General features: G+C 40.0%; 1 protein-coding gene across 5 annotated transcripts in view; it reads right to left on the reverse strand.

The window, feature by feature from the left end:
* MEIS1 (Meis homeobox 1) overlaps positions 1-20245 on the reverse strand; it is a 154390-nt gene that overhangs the window by 24185 nt on the left and 109960 nt on the right. For all 5 annotated transcript variants that reach the window (XM_077926524.1, XM_028722043.2, XM_077926523.1 and 2 more), the window contains one exon: positions 10432-10508. In XM_077926524.1, the coding sequence (XP_077782650.1) occupies positions 10432-10508 (77 nt within the window). The remainder of the gene's footprint in view (positions 1-10431; positions 10509-20245) is intronic.

The following is a 20245-nucleotide window of genomic DNA, read 5'->3' on the forward strand; positions in this document are numbered from 1 at the left end:
TAGCTCTCTGGGACTATTTAAATAATAATTCTAGCAAAATACTTTCGACTGGTTTCAATGATTTCTTTTGGCATTTACCCCACAGTTTTTAGCTACCAAGTTCTTCTGCCTGCTTCCAGTCAAGAACAGAGAAACAGACCACAGATGCAAAATGAGCATGACAGTTAAGGTAGGAGGCATAAAAATTAGCTAAGACTTACTGAATACATAAATATGGAAATCTGCTTGCAGCCACTGTACCATGTGCATTTAGAGGACCTGATTTTACACACATACTTTGAATGGGCGCAATCCAGCCAAATTTAGGTTTTTCTAAACCTTTCTAATTTCAGGCATGTGGTTAATTCTCTCAATGAATCAAATAAGGGTCTGAATTTGGGTTGCATCATGCCAGATACTTTAAAATACCACAATGATTTACTTTCAAGGAGCCTGTGAACTAGAATTTTCTTTTATTTCATTTATGAATCGCTTCCTATGAGGCATCCTGAAGTGCTTTACAATGTAATACAAACATATATTAAACAGTTACATACATAAAACAGGTAAAACAACTGTATGTGCGCGCACACGCGCACACACAGTTTTTTTTAAAAAAAACAGCACCACATACATCAAATCAAGTCAAGTCCAATCCAAACAGGTACCAACTGGTAGATAAGCAGATACCTAGATAAATGAGATAAAGTGATATATTTTTGAAAAGCTACCCGCTTGCATGGTAGCTTTTTAGTTTTGGATTTTGTTTCGCAGAGCAAATATTATGTGACATTATACTGCCTTTTATATTATCCTGCATTATTTTCTCCATCTGCCTTTCTTGCTTCCCCACCCCCAGTGCTTCCCCCCCATCTTTTTTTACTATATTGGGAAAGCAACCCATAGCTAAATGTTTAAACAACATCTGCAAGGGCGTTATTAAATCATGCCTGAGCATGGGAAAAAAGCAGATCAACCCTTGAAACATGACGATCCCTGATTGATTTTAGATTGCTCAAGTCGGAGAGTATAATTTGGGAAGGTTTTAACATTTATAGCCAAGTACTTGTGTTTATTGTAACTTTGATTGCTCATAAAAGTATTCATGTTATCACACGGATTCACAACTCAGCATGTCCTCTTAACTGTAACATAAGCAACAGCAGAGTGATCTAAGAAAGTCAGATGCATATTTAACCAACCTGCCTGGTACTAAAAAATTAACCTGAATTGTCGTTTAGCCCTCAGATCGTGGCTGTGCATAGCGACTGCAATCTCCTTTCAGTGCTTTCCCATGGTAAAAGCAGGAAACCTCAGACCCAGGGGCCAAATGCAGGCCTCTATTTGGCCCTTGGAAATCTTCCCAGCCTACACTCTCCTCAAGCCACACCCTCATTGAGTGCTTTTGCTTGGCTGGATGTGTCCTTGATTCCTCTTGCTTGCTTGAAAGTGTCTGTGTGTGTACAGAAATCTGACTTTCACACAGCTGGAATGTAACCTACTTTACAAATTTAAGAGTCATGCGCATTGTTCTACCAACTTTTGCAAATACCCCGCCCACCAGTGGAATGTGGCCCCTGGAAGGTTTCTCACAAGGGAATGTGTCTCACTGGTTGAAAAAGAGCTCCCTCCCTTGCATTAGGAAGAACAGTTGCAGAAGTACCACAGCATCAGCCAGCCTTGGAAGAATTTAGCTTAAAATTTAGCAAAGTAAAATGAAAAGGTGCACAATGCCAGATTTCTCTGGATGCAGTTCACCTCTGGCATACTGCAGTCAAGCCACACCAGGGGTTGTCAACCTGGTCCCTACTAGTGGGCACTTCAGGATTCTAGGCGGGCGGTAGGGGGTTCTACGGCACAAGCAGTGCTCCTTCCACCGAGCACTGGAGGGCAGTAAGGAAATTTTACCATCAAGAAAGATGCATTAGTGGGCGGTAGGTATAAAAAGGTTGACTACCCCTGAGCTACATGATAATTATAGCCAACTCAAGTGTTGTGACAAAATCCAGGCTGGAGGAATCCATGGCACCTGCTTTTTGCAGCGGCTAGAATTATCTGAGTAAATGGACAAGATGTGCAAGACAGCAGGCTGACCACTGGTGTGGCACATCTTCCACATTAAAAGTCCTCCACAGGTGGTTGTTTTTTGCGACAAGGTTCCCCAGGGCAGGTTCCTTAGATCCTGGGAACAAGCCAAGGTGCCAACTTGAATAAAATGGGGGGGGGGGAGGCAGGTAAGCCCTATCCCACATAATCAATCACATGATGCAGTGCATGCACACCATTTGAACGGCAATGCCCATCAACTTGGGGTGGGGGCGGTGCTCCCCTCAAATATTTTATTGGGGGTGACAAAGACCCCTCAGCCCCTAGCAGCTGGCTCCTATGGACCAAGCCATTGTGCCAGCATGCAGAAAGCAGATTGTTAAGAATAAAAGCAGGTTATGAGAAAATCAGATATTAGTTAGGATGTAAAAGGTTTGTGGGGAACTAAATTGTCATCAGCGTGGTCTTGATGGATTTAATACCAAATATATGAAATACAGTGGTGCCTCGCAAGACGAAATTAATCCGTTCCGCGAGTCTCTTCGTCTTGCGGTTTTTTCGTCTTGCGAAGCACGGCTATTAGCGGCTTAGCGGCTATTAACGGCTTAGCAGCTATTAACGGCTTAGCGGCTTTAAGAAAAAGGAAACAGACTCGTAAGAACTCGCAAGACGTTTCGTCTTGCGAAACAAGCCCATAGGGAAATTCGTCTTGCAGAACGACTCAAAAAATGGAAAACTCTTTCGTCTAGCGAGTTTTTCGTCTTGCGAGGCATTCGTCTTGCAGGGCACCACTGTATCCATTTGGATTATTGATAAAGAATCAAAGGCTATCTATGCTAGGCCTATGAGTGTCCTATTTCTACCACCTCCCCATAGTGCCCACTAACATAGGTAAGTTTCAGAAGAAGCTCAAATTCCAGGGGCAAATGCTTTGTGGCTCAAAACCACCATGGCTTCGTATTGTATGCTTTTATTGATTTCATGTTATTATTTTCAGGTTTTACTGCTTAGAGGTTTTATCTTTTTGTACATGGAAAGGCAATTTTCTAATCTCTAGCTATAATCTTAAATTATAGTATGCTTCTTATAATCTTAAATTAAAGTATGCTGCTTTTTAAAATGATCAGGATGGTCTTGGTTTAGGCAATCTTGAGTAAAACCAATGCAAATTCTCATGTCCACTGAATAAAACAACAAGGATGTTCTCAGAAAATTAAAGTACGTAAGCAATATTAAACTTAGAAACATCCAAAATATGATACAAGAAATCATGTAAACATTTTCAAGAAGCATTATGGAAAACTCTCTTTTTTGCAGAAGCACCATAAAATCTGGCATTCCTAGTTTATTTCCAGTATCATGCTACCAAGACATGAGTTTGGGTTTTTCATACACACTTCACATATTCCCACATGTTGTGTTGCTGCCAATAATTCATGACTGATCTACACCCAGGCTGCCCTTCAGCATTTCATTTAATCTCTGCAACGATGATTTACAATGACTCAACATTAATACAAAAATGTGTGTTAACAAGTTTTGAAAGATCTAAAAAAAGAAGACATTTCCTTAGAGTTGTGGCTGAACGACTTATGAACCAATTGAATAAAGAGAAAGCAAACCATAAATGATAGGTTAGCTCTCCCCTAGTAGCAAACAAGTTTAAGAAAAAATATAAACTTACAGAATAGCTATTTGTATGCATATTATTTCCACAGTCCCTTATCTTACATATAAGACTTTTCACTGTGTCCAGTTATTTCAATCACACTTAGGAGCAGTTAAAGCAGCCCAGCATCATCTTTCCAGCACCTCAGGAGCGATCCACAAACCTAGTGCACTGTGTCCTGACATGTCCTTTCCCCCTCTGCACCAGTGCAGACAACTGCTGAGCCCTAGCAGCGCCCAGGCATGGCTAAGATCCAGACAGCAAGCACCTAAGTTGTCCCCAGCTGCTGCAGAGGAACCATCACAAAAGTTTCCAGATAGAAGAGAAGAACTGGCCTCTGGGCTTTGCTCTGTCCCAATCCTAGAGCTCCGTTGATACCTCAGTGAGGTAGAGTTGCATCAGCTCAATGTAGCCTGACCACAGTTCTCTCTACGCCTGTTTCACTCCTGTGCTATGAACCATATGTTCAGAGCAGGTGGGCATAGATTTGGCCACAGGAGCTGCATATTTCATGCTCCTAGACTAGCAGCAGGTAAAGTTCAAATCCCACTTGTGATGGATCTTGGGCATCCCAATGTCTCAAACTTAAAAGGTAAAGGTACCCCTGCCCGTACGGGCCAGTCTTGACAGACTCTAGGGTTGTGCGCCCATCTCACTCAAGAGGCCGGGGGCCAGCGCTGTCCGGAGACACTTCCGGGTCACGTGGCCAGCGTGACATCGCTGCTCTGGTGAGCCAGAGCCGCACACGGAACGCCATTTACCTTCCCGCTAGTAAGCGGTCCCTATTTATCTACTTGCACCCAGGGGTGCTTTCGAACTGCTAGTTTGGCAGGCTCTGGGACCGAACGACGGGAGCTCACCCCATCGCGGGGATTCGAACTGCCGACCTTACGATCGGCAAGCCCTAGGCGCTGAGGCTTTTACCCACAGCGCCACCCACGTCCCCCCAAACGTCTCAAACTTAGTTCTCTATTTATAAAACAACAAGGTCATCTTCAGGGATTTGTTAGGCATTTCACGTCACATATAGCAGTGTTATACATAAATGACCAATAGCAGTTATCTCTTCCTAAAGTGAAATTTTTGTTCACTTGTTCCTTCATTCCTCATATCATGCCAGCTATTTCTGAAGCTATCATATGGAAGCCTACTATGTATTTGATTTTGTGTGTTTTTTGAACTAACAGTGGAATCAAAACAGTGAAATGTCACCCCTGATACACTCAGGCTTTAAGCACATGCTTAATTAATTCTCTTGTTTTGAACCACTGTGGTGGGACAATAAGCAGTACAACCCAACTGCAATTCCATGGGATATTTCTTATGTTCTGTTTTCATCCTATGTGCGCTTGCGCGCTCTCTCTCTCTCTCTCTCTCTCTCTTTCTCTCTCTCACACACACACACTCTCTCTCTCTCTCACACACACACACACACACACATTATAAATACATACCTGAAACAATGCCAAAGTAAAATGCTTCAATGATAATAAAATTTAATGGTTTAAACAATTGAAAGACCATCACATACATTATCTTGTAATCCTTACAACAACCTGCAAAGTATGTCAATATCATTATCCTCATTTGCAGATGAGGCTAAAGCTGAGAGAGATTGGATTGCCTAAACCACCATACAAAAAAGCCAAACCTGGGACAACTTGCTAGTAAAGACACCTAAATGTATATGTATATACAAATACAGACACACACAAATAATACACCTATATTTTTGTTTCACAGAAGTGATACTTAACATCTTAAGTCAGGGGCAGGAGCTAAAGGTGCTCAGGGACTGTTTGTAGACTGCAGAAGTCTGATTCTCCCTCCCCCATTTTAAGAGCCTGAGAGTCACTGAGAGGGAGGGACTGGCCTTGGGAAGGTTGATGTTGTTGCAGAAAGACAAGTGGATCCCCCAATAAGGAAACAGCAGTGCGTTGTCCAGAACCACAGCACAGAATCCACAGGCTAGCCAAAATAATTTCAGGGGCTAGATGTGTCACACTGACAGCATTTTGCTGCCAGCAGGCCCATCCCTGTTCAGAAACATCCTGTGTCATTAAAATGCACAAATTACATTTTAGGAAGCTATCCTAAACCACATCTGTTCCCCCCAGGATATTACATGTTAGTCATACCCACCATTCATAATTGTTGATAAAATATTATCTATGTTTAAAATCTATTCTCACAGGCTAGAATCATTCACAGGCTCCACCTTGCAAGGTTCTCAGAATGTGACTTCTAATAAAAGCTGATATAAACAAACACATGGAGAATATATACTTCTAGGCCAGTCCAGGAGAATGTATGCAATGGTTAACAAGCAGAGTTCAAGAAGCAGTTGTAGGCAAGGATTGACATCTTATCCAAATGAGGAGAACAAAAAGGAACACAAACTTTGGCTAAAGACGTGCCGGCAAACAATAAGAGATGCAAAAGAAGAATTTGTTAAAAATATAAAAGCCAGCAACAAACAATTCCTTAAATATCAGTAAAAGAAGACTGGCTAGAGAGGCAGTTGGTGCTTTGGATAACAAGATAATCAAAGGAGGAGCATAAACAAATTACAGAGAAGTTGAATGAATCACTGGCATCTGTTTTTACAGTGGAAGATATAGGACAGATCCTGCCTGCACTAACTTTCACAGGAAAGGAGTCTGAGGAACTGAGGCAAATAGTGGTGAAGTGAGAACAAGTTTTAGGCCTTACTGACAAAATAAAAAATGACAAATCACTGGGTCTGGAATGGACAGCATGTGAAATTGCTGATCTTCTAACAAAAATATGTAAATTGCCCCTAAGCTAACCAACCTGAAAACTGGAAACTGGTCAATGTAACACCATTTTTTAAAAAGGGATCACAGGGGATCCTGGAAATTTTAAGCTGGTTAGCTTAGCACAGGGGTCAGCAACCTAAGGCCTGTGGGCCGGAAGCAGCCCGTGGAGGTAGCGTGACCAGCCCACGAGCCGCCCCCCAACTGAGCTGTCTGCTCATGCCCTGTGCTAAACCAGCGCAGCGCAGTGCGGGGACTCACTTCCGTGACACCGAAAATCACATCTACGCAGATGTTGAAAATCACAGACGCACGGGCGATCCGGCCCATGGTGGGATCTCCGCGGGACCGATCCGGCCCAGGCAAGATAAACCTTCCTGACCCCTGGCTTAGCATCTGTTCCAGGAAAACTAGTGTCTCACTGAGCATATAGAAGCAGAACTAGGATGGCCTCTGCAAGGGTAAGTTCTTTAAGTGTGTAAACAAGCATATAGAAGTGATCCAGTTGACATTATGTACTTGAGCTTTCAAAAAGCTTTTCACAAACTCCCTTACCAAAGACTCCCAAAGATTCTTAGTAGTCATGCATTTAGAAAAGAGGCCCTTTTGTAGATCAGGAACTGGTTAAGTAACAGGATGCCGAGAGGAGGAATAAATGGTGGGTTCTCCCAAGGGATGAATGTGGAAAGTGGAGTCTCCCAACAGTTGGTATTGTGATCTATACTCTTTAACTTGTTCATAAATAATCTAGAACTAGGGGTGTGAAGTGAGATAGCCACATCTACTGATGATATAAATTTATTCAGGGTGGTTAAAACAAAAATAGATTGTGAGGAGCTTCAAAAAGATATCTCCAAACTGAGTGAACAGGAAAGGAAATGGCAAATGCAATTCAATGTAAGCAAGTTCAAAATGATGTACATTGAGTTTTTAAAATGGTAGGTTAAACCACTGTGCCACTTGGGCTTGCTGATCAAAAGGTCGGCGGTTTGAATCCCTGAGACGGGGTGAGCTCCCGGTGCTTGGTCCCAGCTCCTGCCAACCTAGCAGTTTGAAAGCACATCAAAGTGCAAGCAGATAAATAGGTACCGCTCCGGTGGGAAGGTAAATGGCGTTTCCGTGCGCTGCTCTGGTTTCGCCAGAAGCGGCTTAGTCATGCTGGCCACATGACTCGGAAGCACTGTCTGCGGAAGCGGACAAACACCGGCTCCCTCGGCCTGCAAAGCGAGGTGAGTACAGCAACCCTAGAGTCATTCATGACTGGACTTAATTGTCAGGGGTCCCTTTACCTTTACCTAAATTTCACATATATGCTCAAGGGGTCAACTGACAGTGACCAATAAGGAATGAGACTTGGTACTGCAGTGGATAGATCAATGAAGGTGTTGCCCTAGTGTACAATAGCTGTCAAATTCCAGGTTAGAGATCATCAGGAAAGGGGTTGAAAACGCAGCTGTGACTATCACAATGCCATTATGCAAATCTTTGAATACTGTGTACAATTCTGGTCACCTCACCTCAAAAATTGTATCAAAGAACTGGGAAAGTCTCGGAAAATGGCAATCAAAAAGACTGAGGGGATGAATCAACTCTCCTAAGTGGGAAAGTTACTGCAGTTGGGGCTTTTCCTTTAAGAGAAAAGGCAATGAAGGAGAAATGAAAGAGGTATATAAAATTATGCAGGATGTGGAGAAAGTGGGAAGAAAAACACTTGTCTTCCTCTCACATAATACTAGAACTTGGGAACCCAGTGAAGCCTTATTTTGGAAGATTCAGGACAGATTAAAGAAAGTACTTTTTTACACAGCTCATAGTCTATGGAATTCCCCCCCCCCCACACACACACACAGGTGGTTGGCCACCATCTTGAATAGCTTTAGAAGAGGATTTGACTAATTCATGGAAGATAAGACTAATTATATGGAAGACAAGGCTACTAGCCACCATGGGCATGCTTTACCTCCACTGACAAAGGCAGTAAGCCTCTGAACCAGTTGTTGAGAATTGCAAGTTGGAGAGAGTGCTGTCCGACTGAGGCCAGGGACAATGGGACTTGTAGTCCAACAACATCTGAAAGTCTAACACCCCTGCTTTAGACTTTCAGCAGCATAGTTTAAATACCCTTGTGTCATTCATACTGTAGCCACATGTTCCTACTATGGTCATGATTCAACCAAAGTTAACTAACCTCCACTGAGTTCAGTGAAATAGATTTTAGTATGCGATTAGTTCTTGATTTAAAATAAAGGGGAGGTAAATGTAGCTTCACCTCATCAGGACTGGGTCCAATTTTGGGGCCCACAGGCAAGCAAACCAAATACATTTCTCATAATATCAGAAGTATACACCCACCCACCCACCCAGTTTCTCTTATTTGCAAAATTGCGTACAAGATTGAAGGACAAATGCACTAAGACACAGAGGCAATATACATTAGTAAATCTGTATCAAGTGTGCTTTCATATTCTGATGTCCCTATTAGTGATTAATACATATATATATTCTAATTATTTGAGAATATTTGAACATGGTATTATAAAAATATATCTGGATGTGCAATTCAATATACAAAGCGTTCTGTGTTTTTCATTATTCAACACATTTAAAAGGCTACAACAAATAGATCTCCCATGACTGCTGTAAGGTCACAGAAATTGATAACCCTTACAAGCTATATTATGGGAGTCTGCCTGTGTCTCACAGATAGTGCACTTTGTGAATTAATCCTCTGAAGGCAAATATATTGTAAGTAGCTTGTTATCTCCAAAGTACTAAATTGAAGAATACATGGGATTATATTGACAGAAATTACATTTTCTGTAATGGGGTTTAATATATCTGAAACCTCTCCCATCGGTCCCTAGTCACACTCTGACAGAGAAAGGTTGGTTAATGCAGGTGCAGTAAGGCATCAAAACCAAATTTATTCACTAAAATGGATTAGGCCATGTAATTAAAGCTTCAGCAATATTAATCTCTGACACTTACTGAATAATATAAAATACTTTTGTCTAGAAACTGGCCCTCTCCCATTTCTCCTCTCCCCTACCCCACCAAGCTTTGAGCTTGCTGTGGACATTTTCTGGATATTACTTCAAAGAGGGTAAGGTTTCCACATCGTAAACACTAATCAAAAAATATTAGGACAATTAATTAGATACACTTAATTTTACACTGCATTAGATTTCAGTATGCTTCAGATATAAGCCTTGTTCTGGTATACTGTGTGAAACCTGCATTACTGTGCAAAACATATGGCAATACATTAAATCATTTTTTTTTAAATGGTGATCTTTTTGCTAACTTAGGACCCATGTAATCAGAAACAGCAAAAGCTTAATATTTTTAAGGAGCCTTTTTTTTCTTTCTCCCAAAGCAAGATTTGGGGCAGATTTGTTTCAGGTTGTTCCCTTTTATGCTGTAAAGCAATTTTAGAACCAGCTTTCTCAGATCATGGGTGTGGTCCCATGCTCAGTTTGCTTAACTTACATTGACTTTAATGGGATTTAAACAGCTTGTATGCTGTGTCGCAAGAGCCGTGAGCACACTTTAATACAAATCAAGCCAGAATGAACCGATGACTATAGAAGAACTATTATAATGGTTAATTTATTTGTAATTTCCTAGCAATAGAGAAATTGACTGCTCGAAAGGTGACCTAAAATAGATCCATTCTAGCCAGGCAGCAGGCGCCACACAAATAGTTATACATCGAAATCTAACTACTTCCCAAGTTATGAGAAAGCAAATATCTATAATCCTGAAGGAGTAGAAGAACCCTGAAGGAGTAAAATAACTAGTTCCCCTAGCTGAAAACATCACTGAGGCGATGCTGGTTTTGTACCCATAAACTAGCAAAGAAATGTAGGCTACTGCATCATCTCAATGCAAACCATTAGCTGCAGGCTGCCAGAGGCTGGAATACTGATTGTGTGCAAACATTAAAGCACAATTACTTACCAATTGTTCACTTGAAGTATTGTGAGCCCCGTGTCTTGTGCCAACTGCTTTTTCTGTTCTTCTGAAGGGTAAGGATGCTGTAAGATACAAAAGTATATGTACATAAATATTATATATACATACATTAAACGATAATTTTACCAGCTATCTTAGTTGAATCGTAAAAGTGCAGTATCTATAATTAAAGACAAAAATGCTGAGGTGTGTCACTCTCATAATTATTAATGGGCTACTACATCATATAATTAATGGCAGTAAAAGACAAGCCAATTATAATGATTAGTGAAGTGTAGAAAGAGCTGCTTAGGATACAAGCAAGTACTTTTGACACTGAGGGAGGGTAGTTGCAACAGTAGCACAAAGTTCCAACTCTTGTTTGACAGAATTACATACGTTATCATTTTCTGTATTTTGCACAATACTTGTTAAAAATATATGCAACAGTCCATACTCTGATTTTATACTAATATGAGGCCTGCATCTTACTGGCAAACATTAACTTTGCTTATGAATTTTGTTCTAATGAACCAACCCAGCTACCAACTTTTGATCAAAATACTTGTGTTTTATGCACTTAAAGTGTTAAGCTCAATTGTAGTCAAGAACAAGGGCAATCATCAGCTCAGAAATTCAACTTCTGCTGTGAGGATTTCAGCTTTCAGTTTAGAAAATGCCCTCTCATCACATTTTACTTCTGCATAGCTTTATGCCATATTTATGCATGGGGCTTTTAATCCTTTCATCAAACTGGGACTCCTAAACAGGGGTTCATGGATCACCAGTGGTTCCGCATTGTGTCTGTGGGTTTGTAGTTGACAATGGGGGATGGCATATCCTTCACAATAAGTATACATATTTATTTTATATATTTTATTGCTGCTTTCATTTCTTATATGTAACTGAAATAGCAATGCATAAAATGATACATACACACACATACATACATAGAAATGCAATTAAAACTATACAGCATCTAGCACAGTGCATTACAACAACAGGCAGAAAATTCTTTAAATGGTCTAGCAAGACCCTTATCAATTTTGAAGTGATGCATTGAGTTGGGATCCACTGTATTAAAATATTTCTGGACTTTCAGTATAAACACCACCACACCAGGAGGCTCTCAGAATCAATACTGACTAATCTATTCTGGCCCACTTCATTAAAAACAGGAATTCAGCTCACTGTAATTTAGAATGCTATTCGCTGTAATCTTAATTCACATAATTCGCAAGACTTTCAAAATAAAATTAGATAATGATGGGGAGCTTTCTTCATGTATTTTCCCCAAAATAAACCAATATTGTGGGTCCCATAAACATTTCAAATATTATTTGTTCCATTACTGCTCCATATTATTTGTTTCATATTACTATCCCAAGTAATTTTTTGGTGTTGCCATGGCTGTGATAATCAGTGCGGTGTGTGTCCATGTACTTCTGCTTCGTATCACACATAATACATTTCTCCACATCATCCTGGGGTCACATACCTGGGAACAGTTTGCATGAAGTGAGGTTGGGAAAGTGAAAATGACAATGTGAAGCAAGTGGCAACGATACCCCTGTGCAGCCACATGGCAGGCATCAGCAGTGAACTGAGTAAAAAAGCATTTGCTGGGGCCTAAGGACTGCTGTATGAGCCACTATAGAGCCCCACTAACATCTTCCCTGTTATTGCACACATGTGAAGTGATCACATGTTATTGCACACATATGAAGTGATACCCATTAGCCAGCCTTTGGTTCAACACATGCAGGTATAGTTTCCATAAATATATATTAAATCAGATTCATTGCCCTGGAAGCCCCTTTCCCTAACCTGCATTGGTTACACACTGGGAAGAGAAAGCGTATTATACTTTCTCAAGGGCTTCTTCTTTTCCACGCATCCATGAACAAAATGAAGCTAGGAGAGCCCACAGATAGCCTCTTGTCCAAGGGCCCACAAAATCCTGAACAACTTCTGCTTTGGAATTTACTTCCAAGACAAATCCAAAGCCTAGTAAAGATAATGTTGCAATGTGAGAGAATCGATGTGGAGTCAACTAATAAGAATAAACCAGACTGTGGAGGTGCTCTTAAACTAGACTTTAGCGTTTGACAAAATTAGAAAGTTATTCGCAAGTGATTTTTTATAAAACCCTCAATTTCAAGTACCATTGTAACTTAACTAACACTTTCAACATCAAGTAAACATGCTGAGAAATGTTTGCTTTTATATTTTACAGAAAGAATGAAAGAATGTGGACATTTTGGCACTTTTCACTGTGTTTGTGCCTGTTCTGACTCTACAATTACAAACAAGTGGTTAGTTACAAACAAGTGGTCTTGTGCTATATCCACCTTACTTTTTGGCAGATCAATTTATAAAATGAACCTATGCAACATTTTAATTCTGGCCATCCAAATAGTGAGGGGCCTTTGTCCTAATTGTACCTGCAAAGACCTACATATTAGGTGCACAACAAGGTAGATCTGGTGGTATTTACTATGCACTATGAGGGTTGAGATCCTCAATCTACCCTGTCTGTCAGTTACAATGGCTTTCTAACAACTTATCTGGGGAGTGCCAACATAGTTGACTGAGAAATGCCTAAGACTGTATTCTTGTGAGTTGGTTCGCGGACTCTATTCTATCAGGATCCGTTGTCTCTACCCACTTCTGTTCTGTAAAACACTTAGCATAATATGGCAGGTAATGGACTCTGCTTCTAGCACAGCAGGAATAATCCCTCCAGCTACATCAATGTAATGCTTCGATATGAGTTGCTAGGTTGTAGCCTTGCCAGATTGTGATGTTACACACTGTACTATCATTCTAGTCAGGGAAGGGCCATAGGTCAGTTGCAGAACATTTGCCGTGCATGCAAAAGGTCCCATATTCAATAATCAGTATTCCCTAGCTAAGACTGGGAGGGATTCCTGCCTAAACCCTAGAAACCCACTGCCAGCCAGTGTAGGCAGTACTGAGCTGTCTGGGTATATTGCGGGTTCCTGTGTTCCTAGACATTGTGCCTTTTCTGATAATTTATGTAGGGATACAGTAGCTCTCAGAATTGTTTTTCATAACAAATTACCCTAAGTAACCTCTAATGTTGTTTTCAAATGCTTGCTGTTCAGTTTGTTTACCATTTTGTTTACTTAGGTTTAACTCTTTATTTCCTCGATGTAACAACGAACACTATTTCTCTTTCTTATTTTGCTTTATACCTTGCATGTGATCTGACTTTACGTAACCAAGCAAGCTGTGCCTAATTCTATGCAGGAGCAAGAATTTTTAGCACAGCCTCGAGCTATGGGGATTGAGAAGTCTGTCGCCAATAAGCAATTTTCAATTGTTCTGGACTTTTAACAAATAGACAAGAACAGATAAAATTAGCCATTAGAATAATACAGCTACTGTAAAAATCAAAATAAAAAACACCAATTACCAGAAGCATCTGAAAAAAATATGTTAAACTATGGTATATTTATGGTCATCTGATTCTTCACCCCCCCACCCCCTCTGGTTATTGGCTTAGTGTAGCAAAAAAATGTTCAGTTTCATGAAAAACCTATAATTGCTATAATCACATGAAAGCCATGACTTCATGTAGATAATCTCTCCCAGAAAAAGTTCACTATGAGGTTGAGTTGAAAAGAATTACAGTATGTTTCAAATACCTGAAAAATTATGAATCTCCATTATAAGCTTTTTGCAGATAGCATGAATGATTCCTTATAAACTAAGAATAAGAAAGAAACAAACAAACAAACAACAAGCACCATGGCAAAGAATCAACTTGCCACAGGCTAGGCTGCTGTAAAAACATTCAAAACCTTCTTATATATCCACCCATGAGGCTAGTAAGGCACATGCTACAGGCAATAGCAGACAGAGCATTGCAACAGAGGAAAGAGTAAGAACCTGATAACTGTCATTTTAATAAAATTATAAAATAGGAAATTCATTTTCCACAATTGCTGACAATTCTCTTTTAATCTTTTTAGCAATAACCACTATCTTTCCACAGCAGCATCTCATACATTTTTTTAAAGAACAAAAAAAAACAAAAACCCTTGAAAACCAGTCAATAATTTACATAAGCACTGATTTCGGCTAAGAAGTATACTTATCACCAAGATCACTTGGGGATATGAAAAGAGATTGGGCCACTGCTCGATAAACAGTGACTTGAGATCTTTACTTTTGTTGTGTACATTAGCCTCATACCATTATCTCTTAAAAGCTTAATTATTTGCACACAATTGATCAAGATGGGAATTTGAGAAAGGATATGTTCAAGCCTCTGGGAAAGCTGTAACACATTAGGAGAGCAAACAAAATTACCTTTAGATCTTACAATAAGAATTAACGATTAGGACCACATATAGGGCAGAGCAGTAGCCTGAGCTATTCTTTCTGGAGTGTTTTCCATTTGATCTGCATTAACACCTCCAAATGAGTGAAAGCCATAAAACAGTGATTATGTATGGTGGGGCTTATGCTCCCTTCCTAGAATCAATCCAGCACACATTTATATTGGAGGAATGCAGCTTACCTTTCATAGCTAGGGTCAAAGGGGGAAGGGAAGAGGCTCAGATTGCAGGTAGGCATATGAGCAAATTCAGACCAACCAGCCTTGCGATAGGATTTTGACACAAGATCTATTGTTTTACAAAGCTCTTGCATGTTTATAAGGGCTGTAGTTAGCAGCAATATGCTGCTGCTACTATACCAAACAATAAATTCAACAAACATATTCTTCAACCTTATACAGATGAATCCAATGTGTGGATTGCTTGATACCATTAACGAGTTTTAGAATGCATCATATTCAATTGCTACATTCAAGAAGACTAAAAGAATACTAAAGATGTTCTCAGGGTCGCACTACACATAATGTACAAACAACTGTTAACTGTATTCAAATGGCCCTTTTTAAAGAGTAAAAGCTGATTTTGCTGATTGTAGGCATTATTATCCCCTTTATTGCAGAAGGGGAAATAAAACTGATAACTACTAGCCTCCAATACACTTAGTGAGGTCATGGCAGAGGCAAGATTCAAAAAGAGGATTTTCCAGAAAAGAAAGCCATCACAGCTCACCTCAATATTCTACTTGAATATTCTACTGACTGCTATTAAGTTTTCCAATTATCTTAACCATGGCTAACATATTGAGAGCATCATCTCTTTCCTGGATGAATTCACTGTCCCTTCCCTTTACAGGTAGGTAGCCGTGTTGGTCTGCCGTAGTCACAACAAAATAAAAAAAATCCTTCCAGTAGCACCTTAGAGACCAACTAAGTTTGTTATTGGTATGAGCTTTCATGCACACTTCTTCAGATACATTGAAACAGAAGTCACCAGACCCTTATATATAGTGAGAGGGTGGGGAGGGGTATTACTCAGAAGGGTGGTGGGAATGGGTGATTGGCTGATAGGTGTTGACGACTGTTAACGGCTGCAACTGGTCTTACAGGAAAAAGCAAGGGGTGAGATGGCTAAAAATAGCTTTATCCTGTATAATGAGATAAGAATCCAATGTCTCTATTCAGACCAGGTCTCTCCATGGTTTTAAATTTGGTAATAAGTTGCAATTCAGCAACTTCTCTTTCCAGTCTATTACTGAAATTCTTTTGTAATACGACAGATACTTTGAGATCTTGTATAGAATGTCCTGGGAGATTGAAGTGTTCTCCTACTGGTTTCTCTGTCTTGTGATTCCTGATGTCAGATTCCTGGTGTCCCTTTCCTGTTCAACATTAATCATGGTGCAGTGTTGTGTCTGTACTATGCTGATCTGCCTTCAGAGACTAATGGGATTCGAGGGATTCTTGGGAGATTGTCCCACTGATGTCACCATGATGTCAGGTGACCAAACTTCAAAGGAAAGACTGGGGGGGGGGCTCTTGAGTGGAACCAATCCTAGTGGGTCTGCCATTTTGTGAAATTTTTAAAAGGAGTTTAATACAAATTGCCACCTGCCAAGGAACTAGCAGGAGCACACTATAATACTCCCAATTGTTGCTTTGCAGCCATGTATTTACTTGCCCCACAACTGATATCAAATCTTTGGGTGACAAGGGAGTCAAAGGCTACAGGACTACAGAAAGAAGCTAAATGAATTCTTCACATCTGTCTTCACAGTGAAGGATGTAGGAAAGATCCCTCTGCCTGAGCTAATTTTCTTAGGAAGGAAGTATGAGGAACTGAAGCAAATAGTGATGACAGAAGATGAGGTTCAAGGCATTACTGACAAATTTAAAACTGGAAAAAATTACTGGATCCCTCAAAGAGTTCTTAAATAACTGAAATGTAAAATTGCTGAAATTTTAACAAAAATATGTCACTTGTCCCTAAGGTCACCCTCCATACCTGAGGCTTGCAAAATGGTTAATTTAACACATTTTTTAAGAAAAGGGATCCAGGGAGAATTGAGATAATTACAGCCTGATTATATTAATGTATGTTGGAAAGCAATATTAAAGATACCAACTGCAATTTGAATCTTAGGGACAAATTCAGATACTCTTTTCCCAAGTGCCCCCAACAAGTGAGGCGCAATAGATGGCTATGGAAGAGAAAGCCTTTTTAGTGGTGGCACCCCAGAGTTTTCATTATAGTTGTAAGCCATCCCAATATCTCTGTTATATAGTGTCCTATAAATACTGTACATAAATATTCATTCAGCCTTTAAACAAACATAACATAACAACATAACATAACAAAACATAAAACACAACACAACACATAACAACATAACAATGGTCAACATTTAACCAGAATTTGAAAAACTAAAGTAATCCCTCCCTCCTCCCAAGCAAATTTCTCCATCCCTTCCCTTTTCCATGTTAGCTATACAGGCAGCAACCAATTTACACATGGCAAAAACAGTCCTAAAAGAGCCCAGAAAGGACAAAAAAAGGTCCAAAAGCAGCACCTGGCAATCCCACAAGCCTTAAACTGACCATTGAGGCCTATGGAGAGTTGGAGTTTGAGCAGGGGGTTTGGAGGGAGCAAGCGATTGTTGTGAAGTTCAGTGGAGTTTGGTGTCTGGTAATACTGCTGGGGTTTTTTAAGGGGTTTCCAAGGGCTTCCTGAGGTGTAGAGGGTGTTTGCAAGCTTTTCCAATGGTGTTTGAAACATACACCATTTCATTTAAATGTGAGGTGCTTCTGAATGTAACCCCTGTGTAAATGGGGAGTTGTCTGTACTATGCTGTACTATGGAAAAGGGGATGGAAAATTTGCATGGGGGAGGGGGGAATAAGAGAGCGAAGCATTAGCCCTCTGAATGTTCCTGATCTTTTAATTATGAATAAGAAAAAATATATATTTTGCATTTGGCCTCAGTTGCAGCTGTATGACTATATTTCAAGCCACTCAGTGATTGCCCAAATAAAAACTACATTAACGTAATTTCCCAACAATATGCAAATAAGGCGGATGTTCCAGTTCTCCAAGGTAGCCTACGAAAGACTTAAGGAACAGGGATAGCAAAACCTTCTCTCCCTTCCTGCTCAGTGCCACTGAAGTAGTAGGGGGCAACTACTATTTGCGCTCACTGCTTCCATTTCTGTTCTGCAACATAAAGTCCCTATGCCATCCGCCACAGCATTCTGAATTACAGCAGTAATTTTAACACTAATAAAGAAATCAAAGTGACAGAAGAGTGTAATTTTCTACTATGCATTATTTTTGCAGTTTAATACTATTACTTAAGGAATTGCTATCTTGACATGCAGGCATTTTTAAACAGTGTGGTTATTTGGTCTAATCCGCCTCCCGCCCCAACACTTTACTATAATCAGTAAGCAAAGCAGCAAAAAGTAAAAATGCAGCAGGGCTATATTCAGACTTATATCTTTATCCCACTGTTTCTCCAAACGCACTCTTTTCACAAAATTTTCCAGCAAATGTGCATTTTAGGATAGTGATATATTATCTTTTCCATCTTGATAACCAAGTGGCAATAACATTCCCAGACCTAGTACCTTGCCCAGCGCAATGCCTCATCGTTATGGCTATAGAATATTTGCAAGCCAGTCCATGGGAAAACTGTTGCTATGATAAAATCAGACTAAGTTATCTCCTTTCAGACTCTAGGTTAATAATTCCTTTTTGGCACAGAGCGGCTTCTTTGCCCAAGCTGAAAAAACAAGAAGGAGCTGCAAGTTGTAGTTTAAAAGAATGAAAGCAAGCATTGGAACAAGCGACCTAACATGAGCAGGACTGGAAAATGTAAAAAAAAAGGAAAGCCCTTCATCGAAGCAGTGTACTGGATATGGTGGGGAGGAGCGATTAGTAGTAGCATTTTTTCTAAGAGTTCTGCCTTGCCCACAATAAACTTAACACATTCCTAGAATATGGTTTGGAGATTTTTGTTACATGTCTTGTTACCTCCTGTCACAGCCTGCATCCCCAATTAGGATTTTGAAGTATACATAATTATAAAAAGTTAAAATGGTTCTCCTTCCTCCCTAATTCTCTTGTTTGAATGCTGCTGTTTCAGCAACATTGCAAATATTAACCTTAACTGAGTAGTGTTCTGTGTTCAATTAAAACTAGGTGTTCAATTAAAACATTCACAAATTTGAAGCATGCTATTTTGGAAATCAATGTAAATTTTCATCCTGCTTAATCAAAACTTCCTTTTGCTCTACAAAGCAAAAATAAGGCAACAATTTTCTTCATGGGCTTTGCATTTGGAGTGTGTAAATAGTCAAAATTATGTTGATACAAAATACATTTATGGCGTTTTTAGAAACATCACAATGCTTTCTTACTCCTCTTTTCAGCTTTATGAATTACTTTTACTGTTTGAGTGAAACCTTTTCTGTCTCCTGACTGCATATTATCAAAGAGACACTTTGTGCCTCTCATTTGCATTACAAAAGCAGGGCATGGTGTAGTCTAAGAACATAGCTTGAATTTATAGTAGTCGAGTCCTTGCATCCCCACACATGCTGGAATCAAAAAGAACAACTAGAGCAACTGCAGTGGCAAAGTAGCCAAAAATGTTTGGAACCCTATAAGTGAAGTCACAAGATTTCAGCCTGATTTCTTAATTTTCAATTAGCATCATTTGATGAGAAAAAACCTATAAAGAAAAAGGCAGTTGAAACCACAGCTTGCTGTTCTCCCCCCCTGACCCTGACCCCCACCCACACAAGCCAGTGTGGCCTGCAAGATGCACTTTATATTATGCTGTGATCCTGGCCCTGTAGATCAAAGACGATCCATTAAGAAGATGTGTAATTAATTCTGTTCTTAGAAGACAATAAACTGTCCATCCAGGAGAAAGTTGTTTATTTATTTTATTTATATCCTTGCTGTCTCCTGGCAAAGAAACCAAAGTGTCTAACAATTCAAAACCAGTGAATAACTGTGAAATTTCAAAGCAATAAACAGACAGACAAATGGACAACAACAGAAATAGAAGCTGGGGTGACATATGCAACCATTGCAGCCCCAACGAGGCAATCCACTCAGCAGGCAGATCAGTAGGCACAGCCCCACTGCAGCAGCAAGAGGGTGAAGCCCAACAAATGGTCAGTTGTCAGGCTTTAGACAAGCATCTAAAAACACTCTGTGTTGAGGGCAAGCAGCCCTCCTTAAGTGAGTGCATTCCATGAAGTAGGCACTAGCAGCATACCAAAAAGACGCTGCTCCATGGCCAGTGTGCACACACATGCCAGACTCCAGTACCATACCCATAGCAGGGAGTGATCCCTGATGGAATATTGTTGCTTTCAAGAGACAAAGGAATGCAGCAATGAATTGACATCTTCCTTTCAGCTTGCTAATCAGAACAACAGAATCTCTCAT

Source organism: Podarcis muralis, chromosome 3 (genome assembly GCF_964188315.1).
Source record: "Podarcis muralis chromosome 3, rPodMur119.hap1.1, whole genome shotgun sequence".
Lineage (NCBI taxonomy): Eukaryota > Metazoa > Chordata > Lepidosauria > Squamata > Lacertidae > Podarcis > Podarcis muralis.